General features: G+C 44.1%; 1 protein-coding gene across 2 annotated transcripts in view; it reads right to left on the reverse strand.

Moving 5' to 3' along the window:
* The window catches only part of B4GALNT3 (beta-1,4-N-acetyl-galactosaminyltransferase 3), a 107,239-nt gene extending 91,332 nt beyond the window's left edge, over positions 1 to 15,907 (reverse strand). Inside the window, exon 1 of one of the 2 annotated variants that reach the window (XM_049882158.1) lies at positions 15,446 to 15,907. In XM_049882158.1, coding sequence (XP_049738115.1) covers positions 15,446 to 15,614 — 169 coding nt within the window. In that variant the 5' untranslated portion in view covers positions 15,615 to 15,907. Of the gene's footprint in view, positions 1 to 14,687 lie in introns of both variants that reach the window. The other variant, XM_049882159.1, reaches the window with a different exon arrangement.
* Between the last annotated feature and the right edge of the window lie 9,529 nt (positions 15,908 to 25,436).

Consider the following 25,436-nt stretch of genomic DNA (forward strand, 5'->3'; position numbering starts at 1 on the left):
TCTAATCTGCCAGGCGCTCCTTGGAAACTCTATGGGGCAGTTCTACTCTGTCCTATAGGGTCGCTATGAGTCAGAATTGACTCAACGGCACGGGCTTTTTTTTTTTTTTTTTTTTGGCTTTCCCCATCCTGGTTTTGTAATCCAGGTTTCTAATGAAGAGAAAACCACCACCATTAGTCTCTCCCCAGGCCCAGAGGCCTTAGCCAACAGCTCTCATTCAGGTTCTCCCAGTAGAAAACTCAGTCTGTGAGGCTGTCTCTACACCTGCCAGGGAGGTAAAGGAGGACATTGTTTTTGTGGACAATGGGAGTCGGAATCGACTAGACAGCAGTGGGTTCGGGGAGGGGGTAGGAAGGAGATGTTCATCCGGCAAACGTGCATTGACCCTATTCTACATTTTTCCCTCTTACACCCAGTTCCCGAGGAGCCCTGGTGGCACAGTGGTTAAGCGCTCAACTGCCAACCAAAAGGTCAGGGGTTTGAACCCAACAGCCACTCTGTGGGAGAAAGATGTGGCCATCTGCTTCAGTAAAGATTTACAGCCTTGGAAACCCTATGGTGCAGTTCTACTCTGCACCTATAGGATCACTACGAATCAGAATCAACTCAATGGCAGTGGGCTTTTTTGTCTGTGTTTTGGTTTCTTAACTACCTTCCATTCTCTGAATTCCTGAGGCACTTTTAATCCTGACACACATTTGGTACCTAATTATCTCTTCTGCCCTTAAATTGGAGCCCCTGGCTGGTGCAAACATTTAACATGCTGGACTACTAACCAAAAGGTTGGAGGTTCAAGTTCACCCAGAGGCACCTCAGAAAAAAATGCCTGGTGATCTACTTCCAAAAAATCAGCCACTGAAAACCCCATGGAGCACAGTTCTATTCTCACAGACATGGGGTGTCCATGAGTCAGAATCAACTAGATTATCTGTTTTAGGAACATCACTTCCTCCGAGAGCTTCTTTCCCCACAGCCCACCTAGCTTAAGGAGCTTTCTCAACCCTCACCCTCCTAGCTAATCTTTTCTCTCTCCCTACATCCAGGCACTTTGTATCATTACCATGCTTCATTTTCTTCCAAGAACTCATCACCATGTGGAATTCTTATCTATTTGTTTTTGTGATTATTATCTGTCTCTTCCTCTCCAGAAATGTAAACTTCATGTCTGCAAAGACTTTAAATTTCTTGTTCCCTGCTATGTCCCTAATACCTAGAATATTGTCTGATGTATAATGAGTGTTCATTTAATATTTATTGAATGAATAAGCATCCTTCTCCTCCTCCCTTTGTATTCTTCTCAGGACCAGCACAGCATCCACCAAACCCCAGATACAGAAGTACAGGGCGGAATGAAGGCACTTTCTTGTCATGAGAACATTTTTGAGATCCTGGGTGTGCAAAACTAAACCCACTGCCATAGAGTCAATTCCAATTTATAGAAACTCTACAGAAAGTAGAACTGTCCCATAGAGTTTCCAAGGAGTGACTGGTGGATTCAAACTGCCAACCTTTTGGTTAGCATATGAGCTCTTAACCACTGCACCAGTGGGGCCCTTAATTTAAATTAGCTTGACAGAGTATAGGCAGAGAACCATATATGAACCCAGAATTTCAGACAGTGCTTTTTCTGTTGCCTTCCACATCAATTCTACTACCAAATTCTGTCACTTCTTTCTTTAATGTGCCTCAGCCTTTTTCTGCCATGCTTCTCAGCTGAGCATTCATTGCCCACCCTCTAGATTATTGCAACAACTACCCAAGTAGTCTGTCTATCTTCAAGCCATTCTACAAACTTCCAAGAGTTTAATCTACCTACAATCACAGTTCCTAGAACATAAAAGGTGTTCAATAAATGATTGAAGAATTAAAGTAAGAGTTGGTGGATGAAAAAAAATCTGCCTTTATCATATCAAATGCCTGCTTAAAAAAATGTGTTGCTGCCTACCAAGTCCAAATTTAGCAGTTGTCTTAGTTATCTAGTGCTGATAACTAAGTGGTATAAGAGAAATACCACAAATGGGTAGCCCTGACAAATAGAAATTTATTTTCTCACACTTAGGAGGCTAGAAGTTTGAATTCAGGATGCTGGCTCTAGGGGAAGGCTTCCTGTCTGTCGGCTCTGGAGCAAGGTCATTGTCTCTTTGAGCTCCTGCTTCTGGGTGATCTTCATATGGCTTGGCATCTCTCTTCCCCAGTCTCTGCTTGCCTAATCTGTTGTACTTATCTTTTGTAAGAGATTAACTCCAGACACACCCTACACTAATCCTGCCTCATTAACATAATAGAAAGTTTATTCCCAAATGGCATTATAAGGACAGGTATAAACCAAAACCAAGCCAAACCCATTGCTGACAAGTCAGTTCCAACTCACAGTGGTCCTACAGGACAGAGCAGAACTGTCCCCCATAGAGTTTCCAAGAAACACCTGGTGGATTCCAACTGCTGACCTTTTAGTTAGCAGCCGTAGCACTTAACCACCATGCCACCAAGATTCCACGGCACAGAAGTTAGGATTTACAATACATATTTTGAGGGGACACAATTCAATCCACAACAGCAGCCTAGCACACAGAGATACCACAATCAGGCTGTGACCACCTTTTCACCTCATCTACTTCATGTGAGCCTCTTCACTACAGAACTTGTATTCCCTAAACTTTTACTTTGCTTATGTTAATTTCCTTAAATAGAAATATTCATTTTTGTTTATGTGTGTGTGAGTGTGTGTGTGTACATACACACTCTAATAATCAGACTGCTACAGCTGGAGGAGGTCTTAGAAATCCACACCAATGGACTTCCTTTTGGAAAATATCCATGGCAGAATACTAAGAAATGCACAATAAAATATAACAGACTTGTTTCTATATACATAACTGAACCGTCAATAAAGGAGGGAAATATCCAGGGACCAGAAACTAATGTGAAAATTAGGGCAGCAAGCAGAAGCTAGCACTTTGGTAGTCCCTTAGTTTGTCAGTGGTAGTAACTATGCAGCTTGGGTTTTAATGGCTGTGCAGACAGAAGACAAGGCTTTAGATCCACATGAGGAAGAGAAGTGAGACTCCTCATAAAGCTGGGTCTCTTGAAGGGTTATATCTTCAGTGAAAAAGTAAATTATAAAAAATAAAAAGTTCCCACCTGTACAAAAAGATTACAAGAATGTCTGTCTGGGCTCTGGATGGTTACAAAAAAAGAGTCTCTCCTGAGAATTTATAGCCACAGGCATACCCTCGTATAGGTTTTAGATTCATATTTATTCTACAGGCATGTCCAAGAGTCTCCAAATTGAAAAACTAACTTAAAATGTGGTCTTGGACTGGTACCTGGGGTATCTGGCAGAATCAAATAAAAATTCTCTAGAGGGACATACCCTCAACCCAGAACCCACAGAATTCCCACCGATAAAACCCAACTCACAATCTCAATATTACAAAACACATAAGGAAATACTGTATCATAAGTAAGAGTCAGCAGACTCTCTTCACCCCAGGAACTTTAGATAACAGACTAGATGAAGAATATAAAATAGTTTTAAATTATTAAAAACAGAAGAACGTAGTATTTAGAAAAGGACTAGACTCATGGTTTAATAGGCCATTCCAGTTAACTGGCCTAACACATGTTTAGTGCTTCTGGTCAACCTTCTAGTTCATTGTGTAGTGCTTGGGGTCTTAAAAGCTTGCAAGCGGCCATCCAATGCATAAAAACTGGTCTCTTCACCTGCAGCAGCAGAGGAAGAAGGACAGCCAGGAATAGGAAGAGGATATGGAATGTGTTACTAGCTATCTCCAAGAACAATTACCTCCCTTTGCCATGAGACCAAAAGACTGGATGGTGCCCAACTACTATTACTGAACATTTTTATAAAAAATTCCATAGAAGAATCCTGATCAAGGGGGGAAAATGCAGATCGGAATTTCAAATTCTCATGGACTCAAGACTTTCTGGAGCCATGGAGGCTGGCTAAACCCCTGAAACTCTTGCCCTGGGATAATCTTTAAACCTTAAACCAAAAATATCTGCCAAAGTCATCTTAAAACCATATAACAGTTTAGCTTAACTGGTAAAAAATATCTGCCTTGAGTATTATGCTCTTTTAAGAGCTATCTATATGGGATCAAATTGACAACAGCGACTCGAAAGATTAAATAGGAACCTTAGTGGGCAGTGAGCTTATGTTAATGGGGGAGGAACAACTCAGAAAAGGAGGGTGAGAATGATTGCACAATTCAAAGAATGTAATCAATGTCACTGAATTTTACACATACAAATGGTTGAATTGGTGTATGCTTTCCTATGTAGATTTTCTAGAACAACAAAATTAATTTATGGGGGAAAAAAAGGGACCAGACAAATTTGAAACAGAACCAAATAAAACTTATAGATGTGAAAAATAGTCACTGAAGTTAAAAAAGTAAGGTAGAAGTTGCTCCCTCAATTTCTCTACCCATTCTTTGTGCCTGTGCAATGTTCCCTGCCCTTGCTGCTGGCAGTTACTCACCTGGGATGTGCTACCCATCCCAATCTCCCTTTTCCCTAGGCCTACTCAGCTAAAGGAAACTCTGGTGGCGTAGTTAGGAGCTATGGCTGCTAACCAAAAGGTTGGCAGTTCGAATCCACCAGGCATTCCTTGAAAACTCTATGGGGCAGTTCTACTCTGTCCTATAGAGTCGCTATGACTCAGAATCGACTTGACGGCAATGGGTTTGGTTTGGGACTCAGCTTAAATAGAAAGGATGAAGAGCCAAGAACTGAGAGCATGTATTACATTTTGTCCCTGATTTATCAGGAAATTCTGAACATTCTCAGTCTGCCTTGTCAATCCTTGACTCAGAGGTGGTGGTGAGCAGAGTCAGGAAATCAGCTGGTTGGTGAGGGAGGGAGGAGGCATGTATACACATACCTGCATGCACCCATTTGAACCCAGGATTGGCAGGCAGGGTGGAAAGGAGTGGATCAGAGGATTTGTAAGTAAATCTCAGCAGTGAGACCTTTAATCTTTGAGGCAACTGATTGTATGGAGACCACATTGTCAGAGATGACATTGGAGGCCAAGTGGCCAGGAGCACTGGGATGACAGCCACCTCTCAGTTCAAGCAACTGAGTCTTGAAAGACCGGTGCCAGAATGCCAAAGATTGCCCCCTTAGCCCTTTATTAAGCAGGGACATGAAAAAATTTCCAAACTACCCCTGAAAGAGGCATCCCATTCCAAAGATTATGGAACTGAGGTCCTCAAAAGAGCAGGGATTTGCTCAAGGACCTACAGTAAGTCACTTACAAAGCTAGGAATTAAACCCAAATGCTGCCTGCCATTCCTACCATTCAAGATCTCAGAGTGTACTTGGGAGTACATAGCAGAGAGACGGGCCATCGTTTCCCAATTCCTGTGCTTTTGTGCCCTGGTAAATCCCCAAAATGTCTCCCATTCTCAGCAATATCCTTGACTTTTTATCACCACCATCATACCCCTACAAATGCAAATCTTTGCCTGGGATGGTAATGGAAAAATGGAGACAGTGCTAGATAATGTATTTGGTGGCAGGTGCTGGACATTGGTGGCCTAGTGACTGCTGGGGAACTGGACGTAGCTATGTCATGGACTGAGAAGTTTGAGAAGCACTGGCAAAAGGGTCACCTGAGGAACATGTCCACTCCTGCCTGCCCAGCTACTCTCCATTTCCTAAGAGATTGTAAATTCTGAGTGGGGAGAGATGGGAACCAACATTGATTGAGTCCCTAATATGTGCTAGGGAGGCTCACTAAGTCTCATTTAGTCTTAAGTATAGCCCTTCTCTATTAATACCCTATAGGGAGAGTATTATAACCCCATTGCTCAGATGAAGCATCTGAGACTTGAGAAAGGAATAAGGACCTCATATAAGGCCCTGCAACTGGTGAGTAATAGAGCTTGGATTTGAACCCTGCTCTGCCTTCAAATTCTATAATTTTTTTCAGGAACCATTAACTCTTTCATCTTACTCAGTCCCCCATAAAAAAAGTCAATGCTCCATAAACATTCTGTATTAAGTTTTAAAATGAAGCACCTTTGCAGCCATTCAAGATTTGCAAAGCAAATAAAAACTGGAAAACACATGTCACTCAATTTCTTGAGCATTTTTATGTAAAATCCTTGGTCTGTCTGGAATATCATTTCTATATTCCCACCCCCACTTTCTTTCCTCTTTCCCATTCTTGTACCCTCTTTCCAGGTCCTCACAAAGCACGATTTCACCTGCTATGGAGTGGACATAAGCAGTCTCTTCTAAGCACAACAAGAACACAGTTTAAAAGAAGGTGCTGGATCTCCAATGAAAGGTCCCTGAGCAGTGCAAATGGTTTGCACTTGACTACTAATCACTTTTCTGCCGATCTGCTTCCTTGAAGATTATGGCCAAGAAAGCCCTATGAAGCAGTTCTACTTTGTAACACATGGAGTTGCCATGAGTCGGAATCAGCTCAGTGGCAATGGAGTTGGACTTTTTGATTTGGATCTCTAATACAAGTGACTGTATCTATAATCTCAAGTCAGGCAGTGGTCATAGATCTTTATGTTCACGGTCTCCCCTGTTGATCTGAGGGGCTTCCTCACAAACCTTCAGGTGGCAGGTGTTCACAGGACAAACTCTAGGTCTTTGGCCTTCTTGGCTGACTGTCAGAAAAATAATTTTCAGCTTTTTTTTTTTTAATCTAAAATTTTTGCTTAAGGTATTACAGAATCCAGCATCTGGTTGTCACCGCTAATTATGCTTTATTTTTTCTTTTTATGATGGTAGTGGGTTTGTTTTTTTTTTTAGGCCAGAGTAGTGGGATTATAGGTAATGGTTAATATCTGCTTCATCCTTTTCTGTAGACCATGTGTACTTTTATTGATTTCTTTGTGCCTTGACTCAGTCCAGAAAAAAATTAAAGTGACTTATAACAACCATAGACTGTAAGATGACATAAATTAGAAGTAGTCGTGGGAGAAAAAAGAAAAAGGTATAGGCATAAAATTGATACAAAAATGCAGATCATAAAATCCTTTACACTTTTCTCCAAGTGAACAAAAAATGTGAATTCTACGCTTTCTAGTAACCTAGGAACCCTGAGTAGTTATACAATTTACACAGCCAAGAAACATTAAAACAAACCAATTGCTCAAAAGAAGCATAGCTATTCCTAATATCAAGACCAGAAAAACATTTTTGGAGTGTTCTCATACACAGAATAAGCAACAGTTCAATTCCTTTCTTGTAGCAGCTCTAATGGAAAATTCCATATTGCTATATTTTATAGCATTTAGGACATTGGTGTTCCTTGGTCATTCCTTAAGTTTTGACATCAGTTGTATTAGGGTGCCTAAAGCATAAAAAAGTAATTTTACAGGAGTTAATGCTGCCCAGAAACACAGCTATCTTCTGGTATAATAAACATGCATTATTTTTAAAGCGTAAGAAATAAATTAATCTATGCCGATGGCGATACCTGAAAGGGAGCCCAAAGGGAGCTTCTAGAGTGCTAATAATGTTCTGATTTTACATCAGGGTGCTTCTTATGCAGGTATGCTCAGTTTCTCAAAATTCATCAAGTTGTACACTTACATGTGCACTTTATGTATAATACACTTCAATAAAAAGTTTTAAAAAATAACAAAGAGGACCACAAGGATAATTTACGTGTTGCATTTTTTTTAAAGTTGATCAACATCAGGAATTCTGTCATTAAGAAATATATTCAATGAAAAAAAAAAACCTACATATTTCAAAAATCACAAGAATAAAAAAAATATTCACTTTTGCTTATCTAGTGGATACTTCAAGGACCCTTGGTGGCACAAGAGTAAGTCTGTGGCTGCTAACTGAAAGGCTGGTGGCTCAAACCCACCTAGTGGCTCCATGAGAGAAACACCTATTGATCTGCTCCCATAAAGATTTTTATTTTTTTATAGTGCCATAAAGATTACAGCCTAGAAAAACCTATGGGGCAGTTCTACTCTGTCACGTGGGCTCACTATGAGTCAAAATTGACTCAATGGTACCCAACAACAACAACGGTAGATACTTCTATATATAAACAGCACTCCTTAAAAACTAAGATTCTGTTAAAACAAAAAAAAATTAAAGATCTATCTGTCATGAAGGTGCCCTGCTGGCACAGTGGTTAAGTGCTTGGCTGCTAACCAAAAAGGCCGGTGGTTTGAACCCACCGGCTGCTCCAAGGGAGAAAAATGTGGCAGTCAGCTTCCATAAAGATTACAGCCTTAGGGCCACAGTCAGGGCAACTTCTTAGACACAGCCAAACAACTCATGGGACGAAGCCCTTAGGCTCAGAGGCTAAGGACCATAGACTCAGGGGACATCTACATCAATTGGCACAACAGCAGTTCATAAAGACAAAGTTCTGCATCCTACTTTGGTGAGTAGCATCTTTGGTCCTAAAGTCTTTGAGCGGCCATCTAAGATACAACTATTGGTCTCTTCCCACCTGAAGCAAAGGAGAGTGAAGAAAACCAAAGACTCAAGGGAGCAATTAGTCCAAAGGACTAATGGACCATGTGAACCACAGCCTACATGACCCTGAGACCAGAAGAACTAGATGGTGCCTGGCTACCAGTATTGACCACTCTGACTGGGGTCACAACAGAGGATCCCAGACAGAGTGGGAGAAAAATTGTAGGACAAAAAAATCAAATTCACGAAAAAGACCAGACTTACTGGTCTGACAGACCCGAGGAACCCCCAAGACTACAGTTCTAAGACACCCTCTGAACTGGAACTGAAGCCATCCCTGGAGACCACCTTTCATAGACAGGCCCATAAAATAAACACCACCATCCGAGGGGAATGCGCTCCTTAGGACAATCAGTTATATGAGCTCAAAACGGCAACATCTGCCCAAAAGCAAAGATGAGAAGGCAGGACAGGGTAGAAAATCAGGACAAATGAAAACAGGGAACCTAGGATGGAAATGGGGAGAGTGCTGACAAATTTGTGGGGAATGAAACCAGTGTCATGGAACAGGTTATACATAAACTATCAAATGGGAAACTAATTTGGTCTGTACACTTTCACCCAATGCACAATAAAAAATAAAAAGAGATAAGAGTTCTTACTTAGGAATGAGATGAAACACATTTTGCAAATTAATGAGCTTCAAGTATCAGGGAACACACCTGGTTACACTTGAATGTTATCAAAATGCCTTATTTAGAATATTTCACTTGATAATATCCACAGTATGTTTAAAACCCTCTAATTACTTAAGACAGAAGTTTTTATATGTATGATGAGTCTGTCAAACTGGAACATCAAAATGATCTCCGAAGTTTCCTATTTTTTTATTATTCATTTCTTCCCCACATAAAACATTGCCTTGTAATAGTACTTTTCAATTTGGAGTTCTCTCGTTCTCTATGAAAAAAAAAATTAATTTTCTGCTTTCATTTAGATTGTTGTATCCGATCATTAATGTATGCATATTATGGATCACATGGATGATCATCTTATAAACAAATATTTCTATGCCAAAAAAGGATTACAGCCTTGGAAACACTATGGGGCAGTTCCACTCTGTCCTATAGGGTCATTGTGAGTTGAAATTGACTCAGTGGCAATGGGTTTGGTTTGCGGTTTTTTTATCCATCATGCTTTGCTCAGAATATATAACATACTCAGCCCAATACCCTTTATATACACCATCCAAACGATTTACCTCTTCCAGTAACATTTTCAATTTATATTGGCCAATATAAATAAATGATGTGGACCACAAGGTCAAAGGGTTGCCTGAAAGTTCAAATTGTATGGCTAGCCCAGCTTAGACCTCATCCTCCTCAGATATAAGGAAAAGTGCTCGTGGAAAATAAAAGGGTAGTTTTTGAGACTGACGGAACTCAATAGAGGAGAACTAGACAGTGAGTGGCAGGCTCCAAGAACAGTCTCTAGGCCCCCTTCCAAAGCAAACTCTGCGATGGCAGCAGCTCTGCTCTGCTCCATAAAGCTCAGCACTGGAGGGCAAGGCCAGGCCCCATGGCCTGGAAAATTACAGCTGCACACCTACTAGCCTCTCCTGAAACCAGCACAGAAGTGGTTGCTTCAGAAGAGCTTGGGCTGCAAAGCCATTATAACCATGCTGGGGCAGGAATCTGAACAACGTCCAGGACAGGGAGCAGCAGGCAGCTCCAGCACAGTTATAACCAAGCAGGCAAATGGGACCTCAGCTCAGACTGATGACATGGGACTCAGCAGTCCCAGGGTCCCTGGGTGTTGGCAGGATGGAGGTGGCAGACTGGTGTTGCTGAGACTCTGCTGGCCACGTCAGAACAAGGACTAAAGAGACCAGAGAAACGAAAGATACCAAACCTGGGTAAAGTCTGCCATGGTCACACACTGCATTCCTGGTACACTGCTAGGCCCAAAGAAAACACACATAATAAATAAGCATTAACTGGTTTAATTGTTATCCCTTGTGTTTGTGCGTAAATGCTATTGTTGCTTATACGTATTATGGTACAAGGAGCAAGAATTCCCAGGTTCTATTCTTGGATCTGTCACTGACAAACAGAGTATCTGCCAGTGGAAAATATCAGGTGCTTGGAAATTCGGAGCCAACCATCCAAAACCAGAAGGTATTTATCTGAGTGCATAGTATGTGCCCAGAACTGAATACTGATTTGAAGATACACGCAGCGGCTGGAGACCAGAATGTCAGTGCAAAGAGTTACAAGTAGGACATGGGAGAAGGAGCCAGAGGGTCCATGCAAAAGAGAGGCAGCCAGGCAGGCCCAGCCCACATGAAGCACATGAGCGTTGTACTTTCCTTCTCCACTTGCCTCTGCTCCTAGTTTCAACTCTAAGCCACCACACCATCCCTCCTCTGCCCACACATCTGTCTCACTCACGTCTCCTTCTCTCCCCGCTTGCGTCTCAGATTACTGCTCTGCCCTGAGTTACCTCTGTTACGGAGGGCTTGTGTTCTCTCCAAATCTGAACGGCTGTGGTGACCCCAGAGCTGAAATGCTCGCCTCACATGTGTGGGCGTGCCTCTCTCAGCCGACTCAAAGTCAATTAGAAATCACAAGGGCTAACCAGAGATTATAGAAATTTAAGGCAGTTCAAGCCCATTAGGTTCCTGGGCTTGAGAACATTTCAGGGTTCAGCAGGTAAACCTGGCACTTAAACAGGAACACACCAGACCCAGCGTCGGGAGATCTACAAAGAGGCTGGCGCAGGCTATCACTCTGCCCTGGCTCTGTGCCCACATGTGATCTCTTGGCTTTGACACCCAGTTGGTCCCAGCAGTAGGTCAAGTAGAGCAAAGAGTCTAGAAACCATTTTAGTCCAGATCTGTCTTCAGGCAGGACCTTAGCTAATCCAATCTGAACAAATGAGTATAACATCAAAATCTGCCAGGATGGAGTCCAATAATAGCCTGCTCCTGGGGCTGCTTTTCAGCCAGTACATGCTAGTACAGCTGTACCCGTTGTTAAAATACTGAAATGCTTCTACACACACGATAAATAGTGACTGCCTCAGGCCCTGTAAATGGACCACTACCACCCTGACCCCTCCTCCCTGAGGACAGCTTCATGACCCAGCAGCTAAAGGGTTAATGCTGGGCCACAGCAAGGTACCTTCAGGGCCCTGTTCCTGCACCACCATCCTATACCAATAGTTTTACTATTACACATGCGAGTTCCATTCTACAATGCTGTTGTTAGATGCCATCGAGTTGATTCTGACCCACAGCATCCCCATGTGACACAGTAGAACTGCCTTTTAGGGTTTTCTTGGCTGTAATCTTTTTTTTTTTTTTTAATCTTTACAGAAGCAGATCGCCAGGTCTCTTCTCCGGAGGAACCGCTGAGTGGCTTCTAACTGCAAACTTTCATTTAACAGCCAAGTGCTTAACCATTTGCGCCACCAAGGCTCCTTTTTATTTTATAACTTTCCACTGCTTCCCGTTAGCTACTGAATAACCCTTTGAGCCTGTTATTCAAACCCTTCTATGATATGGCACCGGCCTATATTCTCCTTCACACCCTCTTCAAACCCTATTGTTCAACATTCCCAAATACTTGCATTTTCCTGACTCTTGGTTTTTGTTTATTTATGCTGCTCGTTCCACCTCTTCCCGCCTTCTCTTTCTGTCTCCATCAAAATCTTCCCAATACTTCGGGATCTCCTGAAATTGCCACCACTTTCATGAAGGAGCTGTGTTCCCATCCAGAAGTCTCACAGCACTGTTTTGTTCTACATTTGTAAAACTTTATATAATTGTTCTACATATGCACCTTAGTCCCCTCCTAGATAAAGGCTACAAGAGGGCAGAAACCATATCCTCGTCATCATTATGTCCTCAAAATTACCTAGGACAATGCCTTGTTCAAAGCGTGTGCTAAATAAATATTTGTTTAAATGAGTACGTGCACAACCCTAATTCTTTTGTACAGAGGACCCAGTTTCTACTCATTAATGATTTTGTTTTTCTCTGAAGCTACTCCAATTTTGGTCACATCTCATTCTACATATGGAGCCCAAATTGCACACCATCTATATCTTAAACTACTGGTTATTCCACGAAGATGAAGCAGGAAGCCGGCTCCCCTGTCATTACTTTACCACCCTGGAGTTTGTGACTGCCATCTCTCCATACACTTCTAGCGCTAGATCAATGCACCAGTCACACAGGGACAGGCAAATTAAAGATCCTTGGTAAAAGAGGCTGGCCTTTCAAATGACAGGAAAACTGGTGGTGGAGTAAATTGGCAGGGATTTCCAGAAAAAGGAGGCAGGGTGACTTGTTGGGAAGCAAAGCCAAGATGAGGCTCTGGTTGCTGTGGTCAAGGCCATGGGTACAGTCCTGGGAGGGGCAGTTTTACTACCCTGGTTGCTGTTAGAATGCCAGGGTGTGGAGGAGGGAATGCTAGCAACCCCTTGCCTACCTTTCCATTTCCTAATTCTTTCTTCCCTGTTTCCCTCTAGAGCAATAGCTCCAAGCTGAGAGCTCGGACCTAAAGGACAAGAGGAAACTTTGATGCAACATGTCTGGACTTAACAATAAAAAAGGATGGGAGACACACCCCTCTAATCAAAGGGTGAATACATTATAAGTATCTTGTGTATATTTCCAGAGTTTTCTTAAGGAAATTCGGCAAATATAAATATATATTCTTAGTCCCTACCCTACTTCATGTTTCACATAAAAGAAAATTATCTATCATTCTGTAAAAAAAAAAAAAAAAAAAAAAGGATAGGAGACAAGGAGTAATGAGCCAGAGCCTGTCTAAAACTCACTCCAAAAGGAAAATCAAGAAAAAAGGTAGAATGCAATGGGACAGCTCAGCATGAAAAGCCACCCTGCACAGCACATGGGTTTCAGGGTCCTAGAAGGGTGAGAAGAGGAATCAAGTGATCCATCAGGGCCTAGACTCAGACTCTTGTTAATAACGATGGTTAGGGAAACAGCCAGTTCTGGAACAGAAAGCAGGGAACATTTTTCTGGAGAAGGATCATTTTGGAAAAGGAAACAAAGAGTAAGGAAAGTCACTCAGGGAGGTAAGACTCATCCAGGAGAGAATCACAACAGACATAAGGATTAATGGCTCATGATGAGACAGCCAACAGGAGCCAGAGTGCTAGGTTATGACGATGGCAAACTGGTTCAGGGTCTCTGGGGAAAGTGCACTGGGGAAAAAGCTCTGTTGGGGGAGAAGGGTCACTGTACAAGGGTCACAAAGCAAGCACTTTCCTGTTTTCCCACTGGCCACCACATTAACAAAATAGTGGCCACATGGGAAAGGGGTGTCCCAAGGAGGAGAAAAGGAAGATCCCTCCCAGGGTCTCCCACCTGCATATACTCATTTACGTGGGCCTATCTGAGGGGTGTGGCTTGGAAGAGTAGATTCATTCTATGTCTTCCAGAGGAAAGGTCTAGAGGAGGGAAGAACTAGCTTTGGAGAGGCAGATTTTGTTCGTTTTGTCAGGAAGAAAGAACCCTACCACTTAGAACTGGGGAACAAAGTATAGCCTTCCTTATGATGTGCTGAGCTCTTTGGCCATGGAAATTATAAGTGCAGATCATACAATCAGAGTGTCCAGGCTGAAAGGGGCCTTGGAGATTATGTGGACTGACTTCTTTGTTTTACCTGTGAAGGTGACGATTCCCCAGCTACTAAGTGGCAGAGCCAGGATTGGAACCTGCCTCCCAACTCAACCAGAATAATATCCACTGCCACAGAGTGAGAGAGGTTAGGACATAAATATATTTCTCCAGCCTGAACCAGCCTGATTTTCAAGACTGTCCCCTAGTAATTCCCTCTCTTCAGCCACAGGAGGAGGGAAGCACCACACCCAACTCTGGGCAGAGGGGTTAACACTCATCAGCCATTCTGAGTTTCCAGAAAGGGGGAAGTAAAAGCATGGGAGTCAATGTTCTAGAACTTTGTATCTCTGCCCCTCAGGCTTAGGAAGGGCACCTGGTTGTTCTGGGAGTTTCTCCACTCCTTTTTCAGGCTATTACATTGACCTTTTTGAAATCCCTGAAACTGTCAAGAGTTTGACTTTGCTAGCCCCTTCAACAGTAAATTGAAAATCAGCCTCAGCCATGCCTGTTTTAGTAAAATGGGAACGTTTCCTAAAAGGAAACTGAGGCACAGAAAAATTAAGTAGCTTTGGATAGATTAAAACCAGAAATAGGAATCTACCCTCTTTCGCTGTGCTGTCCATTGTCTCCTCGGGCAGGATTTGGAGGTTCTGGTATTTTCTGCAGAGTTCGCAGGGGGCTTCACAGAACTAGCAAGAGGGGGTGGCCAAGACTAGAAGGAGAGGGGACGGCTCAGTGAGGAGGTAGGAGATTTGGAGGAAGAGGGAGGAGCTGAGAGGGGAGTAGCGTGTGGGAAGAGAGACGAGAGGTGGCTCTCGGAGGTATCCTTAAAAAAAGAGCCCCAGAAGACCCAGCCCGAGAGGAAACTGAGTGGGCCATAGAGAAGGCTGTGGGCGAAGTTTGGGCCGCGCGAACTGGAGCGCGCGGCCTGGGTGGACACGGCAGAGGCATCCCAGACACAAATCCCAAGCCCGCGCGTGGACTGCGCGTTTCTCTTCAGAGTGCTGGAAGTCTAGAGCTGTGGAGGTGCCCCAAGTCTCAGCCAACATTTCCGCGGGCCGAACGGGGAGCCTCTCTCCCCAGTGCTGCGGGAGGGGAGAAGCGAGGAGCCCCTAAGATGCCCCAGCCCCACATGGCCCGGCGGGCAGGCCCGGGGTCCAAAGCTCGGCGCTTGGCCCCAGAAGTTCCCCCCGCAACCCCTTTCTCTCCCCGAGTATGCAGCGGGGCGGCGCCGGGCACCTGGAGAGAAAAACGAGTTGGAAATCGGATCTGAGGATGAAAAGAGGGTACCCCCAACGCGGGAGCGACCAGTGCTGCCTCCTCCCACCTCGTTCCCCCTTTCCCTCTAGCGCTACTTACTGCGGTTCGAGGGGTTCCCGCCGACCTGGCCTGACGCCACCAGTTCCAAATAAAGAGTCCAGAGCCCCACCGACACCACGGTGAGAGCCAGCAACAGCCGGAAGCGCCTCCGCAGCAGCTTGACCGGGCGCAGGAGCAGCAAGAGCAGCGCGGCCCGGGGGCTCCCCATGGCGCTGCGCAGAGGCTGCCTCTGCCAACGCGGGCTGCTCCCCACCCAGCCCCCGCCCCACTGCCGGGCCCAGCGCCCCGGGTGCACAGAGTCCCAGCCCCAGCCCAGCGTCTCAGGGCTGACCCAAAGCCGTCTCTCCCGGCCGGTCTCCAGCGGGGCGCCGGCTCATGCTCCGTGCGCAACGGGTCCCTCAGGCTGCGCGGGCGCCTCCCGCCAGCTCTCAGGTCCTCTCCAGGAGCAGAGCCCGGCTCCTCCTCCTGCGAATGTCCTCAGCTCAGCACTCGGCTCTCCGCTCCACGCCTCCCCAGTCGCAGGCTTGCTGCCTCCCTCCCTCCCTCCCTCCCTCCTGCTCGCTCTTACAACCCCAGAAGGAGGCTTTCCTACTTGCCAGCCCGCCTCTCCTCTAGCCTCCTTCAGCTCAGGCTCTTTCTCCCAGCTCGCGGCAAAACCTCCCGCCCCACCTGTCCCGCCCACGCTTAGGCCCCGCCCCAGGGGAACAGGTGGGCTCCGCCCCTGAGAAGCCGAGGGAAGGGGCAGAGCCCCTTCTGGCCTACCTGGATAGCAAGATACGGAGCCAGAGAATTGCTCTGGCATCAGTTGGTCCGTGGTACCGCCGGCAGATGATGGTGGGTGGGATGTGACAGGGGGCTAGTTAAGATCTGGTCTTTGTGTGACTGAGGGAAACGGAGGTACCGGAGGGTCAGACTGCTGAGGCACTTGCTGCTCTCCAGGCAGAAGTGGAGGCTGGGGGTGATGCCACAGGCTTTGTCTTTGGTAGCCTCCATCAGTCCCTACTCCCTACTTGAGATAACAAGAGTAGACATGATATTATTTGGGAAGCAGTGAATACTTAATTCACCCAAAGCAGCTTCTTCCAGGTCAAATTTGAAGACCCTTCATCCCCAACCATTTCAGAAAGACACTAGGGAAGTTATACGGCCCCGGGGGCAGTCAAAAACTTAAATGCTTACACGGGGGCTCCTGCCTGGAAATTGACTAAAACCACTGCCATTGAGTGGAAATTGACTACTCACAGATAATTCTCTAAAAGAACTCAATGCCTAAGGCCAAATGTCTGCTAAACTGCTTACTAGGCTATTGTTTGACTTGAAGGGTGACTTTAGGAAAACGGTTCCTAAAGGCTCAAGATCAAAAGGACACCTAAGGGCAGATGGCCTGGGTGGGTCACCCAATCCCAAGAACCTAGGAATCTGGAGTTCAGATGAATCAAAACGGTTTTGTTAGGGCAAAGAAATTTGTCCGAGAATGGGATGGAATAGCTATTGCGAGAGTTCTGAAGAAGAATTAAAAACCAGAAAATAAAGAAACTCCCCTTTGCAGATGAAAACATCAAGATATTCTGCCTTCCAGTTCTCTGCCTTGGGACAAGTAAAAGCAGCATTAAAACAAAAAACCAAGCCCATTGCCATTAAGTCAATCCAACGCAAGGCAACTTAGTTATCTAGAGCTGGTACAACAGCAACACCACAAGTGAGTGGCTTTATTTTTCTCTCTCTGTTGGCTCTGGAGGAAGGTCCTTATCTCTTTTGAGCTTCTATTCCACGGTGGGAAACCCTGGTGGTGTAGCAGTTAAGTGCTACAGCTGATAACCAAGAGGTTAGCCTTTCAAATCCACCAGGCAGGTGCTCCTTGGAAACTCTATAGGGCAGCTCTACTCTGTCCTGTAGGGTCGCTATGAGTCAGAATTGACTGGACGGCAGTGGGTAATTCCATGGTGATCTTGTGACATGACATCTATCTTCCCCATCTCTGCTTGCTTGATCTCTTTTTATATCTCCGAAGAAATTGACTCCAGACACACCCTACATTAATTCTTCCTCACTAACATAACAAAGAAAACCCATTCCCAAAGGGGATTATAGCCACAGGTATACCAAAAAAAAAAAAAACTCAAAACTCAACTTTGCTGTAGACTCGATGTTGATTCATAGTGACCCTATAGGGTTTCCAAGGAGCAACTGGTGGATTCAAACTGCTGCCCTTTTGGTTAGCAGCTGAGCTCTTCTGCTGCCCTTTTGGTTAGCAGCTGAGCTTTTAACCACTGTGGCACCAGGGCTTCATCCATGGGTAGAGGGCAAACCATTTGCTGCACCTAGGGACTTTAAGATAATTAAGGTCCAGAGGAGCAGAATAAATTGCCCAAGGTCACTCAGCAGGTAATATGTAGATTTGCTTTTCATTCTCTTTAAGGTCTGGGAACTAGGAGAAAGTGAAGTTATTGATAAACGTGTTCTTGGACATTTGAAAATCAATGAATCTTATACTCCTCCAAGAGAGAGGTTCCCAGAATTGTGTGCTATCCTTTCCCTTCTCTCTGCTACACTTGGTTAGATATCCAGTAGTCTCTACTGAATGATTGTAGTTTTTCCTAACTAGCCTCCCCCCGATTCCAGGGTCCTAGCCCCCCAGACTCCAGCCACCCCCCCATAACAACTGGACGATCTTTATAAAAATCTGTTATGCATTCACACACCTGCTCAAAAACGTTTAATGGCTTCCCAGTCCTTATTGATTAAAATGAAACTATTAATCTGGAATTCAAGGCCTTCCAAAAACCTGTCCTAACATATGAAACCTGCACCAGCTAACATGAGTTTGTTTGCTGTTCTCCAGCACATTTTGCCTTCTAGTTGGTCAAGTTTGACCTTTTCTTTAAGGTCCACTTCAGGTTCTCTGAAACCTTCTTGGATCAGTCTAGCCCTTAGCAACTCCTTCCTCCTTAGAGCTTTAGTAGAATGTACTGTCTGTACCAACCACTGGTACATCAAGACTTACTTTGAATGCAAGTCTTGTTTCCCCACTTCACTGAAAACCTTCAAAAGTGGAGACTTTTCATCCCCATCATATAGCAGAAAGACCATTTAGCACTCAGTAATGTTTGAGGATGAGGGTAGCATCCCCAGAATTTTCACTGTAGCTCCTTAGCAGAAGGTGAATCTGAAGGGCTATTCTCTATTTGTTCTTGTTAGGGGTCGTCAAGTCAATTCCAACTTATAGTGACCCCATGTGATAGAATAAAACTGCCCCATAGGGTTTTCTGGGCTGTAATCTTTATGGGAGCAGATCACCAGGTCTTTCTCCCTCAGAGCCACTAAAAACAACAAAAAAAACTAGGTGGGTTCAAATTGCCAGCTTTTCGATTAGCAGCCAAGCACTTAACCATTGCACCACCACAGCTCCTTTCCCTAATAGTAAACCAAAAACCAAACCTGTTGCTGTCGAGTTGACTCATAGTGACCCTATAGATCAGAATAGAACTGCCCCATAGAGTTTCCAGGGAGCACCTGGTGGATTTGAACTGCTGACCTTTTGGTTAGCAGCCGTAGCTCTTAACCACTATGCCACCAGGGTTTCCTCTGTAATAGTAGCCCCTGGGAAATGTCCATGTTAAGTTCCAGTGCCACAGATTTGTGCACTTGCCGTGCTCTTCTTTTTCTCCAAAAGACCAGGAAGGAGCAGCCAGCTGTACAAGCTTTGCTGAGTCAAGTGGGAAGTGACCAGGGCCCCTGTAAGTAGTCTCTCTCTCATTGGGAGTGACCTGACTGGATGTCAGACTGAGTCACTTCAGCACTTTGTCATGGAAACAGGTGGCAGCCCACCAAATTCTCTCCTCAAGTCTGGCCTTCCTGAGAGAACTCATGCAGTAACTTCAATCAATCACGTGCTCAAAGTACCTGTTATGTGGAAAGTGGGAGAGAGATAAAACAGGGAACATGCTGTTTAGTTCAAGAGAAAAGCTATTTCACAGAAAAAGAAATCTAAAAATAGTAGGCACTTTAAAGACGGCACAAATAATACTGGGTTACTAATCAAAAGGTCGGCAGTTCAAACCTACCCGGAGGCATTGGGAAGAAAGGCCTGGTGATCTGCCTCCAAAAGGCCATAGCCATGAAAACCCTACGGAGCGCGGTTCTATTCTGTTAACACATGGAGTCGCCATGAGTAGGAGTCCATTTGACAGGGACTGGTTATAGTAAATTTCCAAAGAAACTCAGAAGACAAAAGACATCACCCTGCACCTCTCAATTTTTGTGCTCTCCTCATCTCACTTTTACTTAATTCTTATACTTTGAAGAGATCATTACTTTTCCTCATTATGATGAGAGGGTGCGGGGCGGGGTGGGTGGGGGAGCAGAACAATAAGGAAGCCAGGAAATCCTTGTGACTCTTACCTCTCTTCTTCCTTTCCTGCTATTGTTGCCTCCTTTCCACTACGACATCCCTCACATTCAGACCTTGCTTTCAGAGGGCTTGCCCCAAATCCCTTTTTGACTCCTAATGGTATCATAGCAGGGGAAGGTCCAGACTTTCTTTCCCAATAAATTGAGCTAGTTGTCATCCTCCCTCAGGTCCAGAGCTATGTGGGATAAGGTATCTGTGTTGGCAAATTTTGGTGGCATAATATATTGTCTCTGGTATCTGTTCATTATTGTGTCAATTTAACTGGATATTCACTGGTCCTTCTGTTGATTTCCCTGCCCATTCACCTTCTCACTTCAACCCTGGCACCTGACCCTGAACGAGCAAGGGTCATATTGCACAGACTGCACCTGAAAGGAAAAATAATTTCCATTGTGTCATCTATAATACTGATGGGGCAGAGCAGGACGTCAGAGTCAGGACAAGTCAAACCACAAAGGTTCTTCTCCCAAATTACAGAAGCTTGGTAAAGGAGGTTGTCTTAGTTATCTAGTGCCTCTGTAACAGAATACCACATACAGAAATTTATTTTCTCACTGTTTAGGAGGCTAGAAGTCCAAATTCAGGGTGCTGGCTCTAGGCAAGGGCTTTCTCTCTCTGTCAGCTCTGGAGGAAGGTCCTTGTATCTTCTGAGCTTCTGCTCCTGGGCTATCTTCATGTGGCCTGGCATCTTTCTTCTCCCATCTCTGCTCACTTGTTTAATCACTTCATATTTCAAAAGAGACTGACTCAATGTATAACCTACAGTAATCCTGTCTCATTAATATAACAAAGAAAACCTATTCTCAAATGGAATTATAGCCAGTGACATAAAACCAAAAAACCAAATCCAAACCTGTAGTCATCCAGTCAATTCTGACTCATAGAGACCCTGTAAGACAAAGTAGAACTGCCCCATAGTGTTTCCAAGGAGCGGCTGGTGGATTCGAGCTACCAACCTTTTGGTTCACAGCTGAGCTCTTAAACCAGAGGCATAATGGTTAGGAATTACAACACATATTTTGTGGGGAAACAATTCAATCCATAGCAGAGGTCAATCTAAACTTCCAAAAGTGGACCAAGGTTAGGGACCAGAGAATTCTAGTTTATAGAGAACTCCTAAGAGAAAGGTATCCAGTAATCTCTAGGTGTGGTAGCAGAATTTCTGTATCCAGAGCAAGTCTTATTCTAGTCTGTAGAGATGTCAAAATATACTAAGTAACTGTCGTAGGGTAAAAACATCACAAAATTTAGTAAAACAAAAAGAAAATTTTATTTGGCATATATTCAAAAAGGCAAAAGTAGTAAAATGGACAAGCATGCTGCCAGAGCCATGTCTGCCCAAGTACAAAGAATATTACAGAATAAGCAAGAGTGGGAAAACTGACAAGCATGCTGTCCCAGCCATGTCTGCCTGAGTCCAAGGAAGGTTACAGAGTCATCAGTATATATTAACATTACAAATGAACAAAACCATTGAAAGTTTCACCTTTTCACAGATTGGCTAGAAATTGTGATCCTACATTTCGAATTGTCTTTCTCAACAATCATTGGTACAGGTTTCAGTAAGGACAGTCAGGAGGGTCTTCACTGATCCAACAAATTTTCTATTCACTGAATGCTAATAGAAAAAGAAGAGTGGAAAGTCTGTGGGTCTTTTGTGTTGTGTTTTATGATTTGTTTATGTGGAAGTTTCCCTAAAACATGTCTTCTAAAATCGTTCTAGCTATTGTCTTTATGGAAACGCTCGTGGCGTGGTGTTTAAGAGCTACGGCTACTAACCAAAAGGTCAGCAGTTTGAATCCACCAGGAGCTCCTTGAAAACCCTATGGGCCAGTTCTACTCTGTCCTACAGGATTGCTATGAGTCAGAACTGACTCAACGGCAAGGGTTTTTTTTGTTTTGTTTTGTTTTTTTGTCTTTATACCTCAGGGCCCAGTTGATGTGTCCTTGTGAGTCCTTGTGAGTCCAGCTCCAGCTGGGTCACATTCTCTATACTGAAGGACAGGGAATAATGGCTCAAATTTTATCTCCTAAATCAGTCCCCAGTGTCATCCTTTTTATTTCCTAAAATCTGACTTCTACATTATAAATATAGCACCTTTGATCTTATAGAACATTATTGTATCTATATCACATGGGTTTTGTTTTTCACAACCGTTTGAAAATAGCCAGGAAGGTATTTTCCTCTATTTATACACAAACTTCACACGTCTCAGTTTCTTCAAGGTGACCTATACCAAGTTCATATGACCATAAGTGATGGATCAGAACCAGAACCAGATCTTTAGCCACCTAGTCCTCCTTCCATTGTACCCCAAAACTCCTCCTCCTTGAGTCCTTCCATTTTCCTTATTCCCATACAGACCCTCACTTTCCCGCTTCCCTTTTACTTCAAGAGCTTCCCTGCTTTTCAAATATATTTCATGGAGAGATCTTGGTAGTGGAAATTCTGATGCTAAATCAGTGAGGATTTGTGTGCCATTGCTAAGCCAGCGTCTTGAACTGGGGCACAGGAGGACTGAGTTCTCTTTACTTTGAGAGAATTCCTAAAAGGGATGAAGAGCACAGTGTTTGGAGCTATCCAAAGACACGCTCCCTAAGTGCCACGGTCGTCTTGGCAAACATTTATCTCTTGTTTCTTTCATTTCATGTAAAGCATTCTTACCCAAAGTTGTTGGTTTCAATGATTCCATTTTAGAGATAAGGAAATGGGCTCCTGGGTGTTAAATAACTTGCCGAAGGTCATGTAGGTGATCCATACATATCATAGCTGGCACACCCACTCAGGCTTTCTAACTTCAAATCCAGTGCTTTTTGTTCTTTATGTTTTCCCCTCCTCTATACTTGCTCCTTGTAAATTCCCCTGGAGAAATATATTCACCCTGGAAACTCTGAGCACACTCTCAGCACATCCATAACTCACCCAAACACATGATAACTCTTCTCGTTCTCTCCCTCCCCACCCTCATAAATGCTGCCGGCCCTGCTAACTGAAGAGATCTTTTCCTATCCCTTCTCTCCTTTAGTCCTTCTTTTACAAATATTTCTGAACAGTTTGCTACTGTGGAAGCCAGTCCCAAGAGGGGATGGAAAGCTTCACTGACTACTGGTTGGCCACCTCTTGATTTCCCATGTAGTAAGGCCCTTCTGTCTGGATGATGGAAAGAATGGTATAAACCCCGGCAAAGCTCCAAGACTTAGTTTCCCCATCTGTCCTACATAATTTTGCTTACTAGATTGAGGAACAGATGAATATTTACCACTTTTATAGAATACATGGTAAGTTGCATAGTAAAGAGTCAAAGGAACTGAAAAAGAGGAAGAGAGGGCAGAGATGTTATGCTGAAGGATCAAAACAAAACTCGTCAGCTAGGAAAGATCCTAGGCAATTCTCATACTGAGAGCTTATGACTTCATCTCAGTCCCAACCAAGTAAATGAGTTGTTGATACAGTCTCAGCAAAACCTAGTGACCTAAGCCAGGACTACGTGTATTGAAGTTCTAAGTTTGGTATGATTACTGGGTCTTGCTTCTCTTCCCAGCCTGCAGTGAATGTCCCAAAGTTATTACAACCTTACCTCCTGCCTTCTTCCCCCACGGAAAAGAATTTCCCAGCAAATCAAGAAACAATTATCCAAGTCAAAAACATTAAGTTTGACATGTTCAGGCTTTTCGACTGAGTAACACCAATTATTTCCCTCCACTCAGGTTTGCTTTGTTGCTGGGAAATCCAAGAGGAAATAGGGTGAACGGCACTCTTGGTTGCCCAATGGTTGACGCTGAAACAAAGGCTATACAAGCTTTCCCGGAAGCTCTGCACCCTGTCTCTCTGACTGCTAAACCCCACTAGAAAGACATCCACTTATCCTTCTCTAGAAAGACATTCTCTCCTGTCTGCATCCTGCAGTCTGCTACTACAGATCATAGTGAGGGGCTTTGTAGCTGAAGCTAAGGCATAATGATCCACAGCTCCGAGTAGTTTCTTCCCCACTCCCATGTCATGGTACAAGTTTAATGTCTAAAAGCTTTGTGGCTTGCCACAGCTCCAGGGCAGTAGGCACACCTCTGAGTGACCTCTTCTTTTCTTCCAAGAACCCATCCCACAGGCTTGGTCCCCTCACAGGTGCTCACACACTCCTCTTTGGAAGGCTGCACAGATGGTGAACTCAGAGGCCACTTTCTTTCATGGGTTAGCTCTCTGACACCACCTTCTGCAGTATTGAGGGTGTTCTCAGGGTTTTCAGATTAAGCTGTAGGTCTCCAAGTTTCTAAGAGGCTGGATTTTCTAACTCTATTCCTTCCTTCTGGAGAAAGAATTCTTTCATGTGCATCTCCCACCCCTGACTTGACAGCTTCTCCAACCCCAAACAGGTTGTCAAGGACCACATCTTTTCTACTTTCTGTAAGCCATACTCTCTATAGCATCCAGTTCAGAAGTCATTCAATGAACACTGTAATAATGAAAAAATGTTCTTACTCCCCATTCATATGAAGCTCTGCTCCTCTAAAGCCCACTCACTTAAGAATTATTATTGTTGTGTGGTATTAGGTCAATTGGGACTCATGATGACCCTTTAGGACAGAGTAGAACTGCCCTGTAGTGTTTCCTAGGCTATAATCCTTAAGGGAACAGATCACCAGGTCTTTTCTCCATGGAGTAGCTGGTGGGTTTGAACCACTGATCTTTTGGTTAGCAGCCAAGTATTTAACCATTGTTCCACCAGGGTTTGTTCACTTAAGGATACTTTCCCCTAACTAAGGAGTCCTTGGGTGGTGCAAACAGTTAACACTCTTGGCTGCTAACCGAAAGGTTGGAGGTTCCAGTCCACCCAGAAGCACCTTGGAAGGAAGGCCTGTCAATCTAATTCGGAAAAAATTAGCCATTGAAAACACTATGGAGTACAGCTCTACTCTGACACACATGGGCTCTCTGTGAGTTGGCATCAACTCTAAGGCAACTGGTACTGGCCCCCTAATTAAGCAGGAAGAGTATGGATGGAGCCCTGGTGGTTCAGTGGTTAAGAGCTTGGCTGCTAACCAAAAGGTCAGCAGTTCAAATCCACCCGCTCTTCTTGGAAAACCTATGGGACAGTTTCTATTCTGTCCTATACGATTGCTGTGAGTCAGAATTGACTCCACAGCAATGGGTTTGGTCTTTTTTGGCTAGAGTATGGATAAAAAAAAAAAACAAACTTTTTTTTTTATGGATGTTCCATTGCCTCAAACTCAACTGAATCCACTCACCTGCTGGAAATACTGTAGCCAACCCAGACAAGTGGACATATGACTGTATTAACCTACCTTATGGCTCTGCTAGGGGAAGAACAATGATCCTAAAGCCCTGTACATGTGCAGAGTGCCACAAAACAGCTCAAGTGCATAAGCCCCAGACAGAATTTCTGAAAACCTTCTTTGTTTAAGTTCATAGGTCCAGGCTATAAACTCTGGTGAGAGAACCCCAGCCATGCCACTTAATGCTCAATCACTGGGGCATCTCAGCAGCGTGTCTCAGTTTCCAGACGGTGATGCTGGGCACTGATGAGAGTCAGAACTGTTGGTTTCAGGTTTCTCAGCCACGTTATCTAAGGACCGGCTGCTTGGGATTTGATCAGGGCCGGT

Source organism: Elephas maximus, chromosome 4 (assembly GCF_024166365.1).
Source record: "Elephas maximus indicus isolate mEleMax1 chromosome 4, mEleMax1 primary haplotype, whole genome shotgun sequence".
NCBI lineage: Eukaryota > Metazoa > Chordata > Mammalia > Proboscidea > Elephantidae > Elephas > Elephas maximus.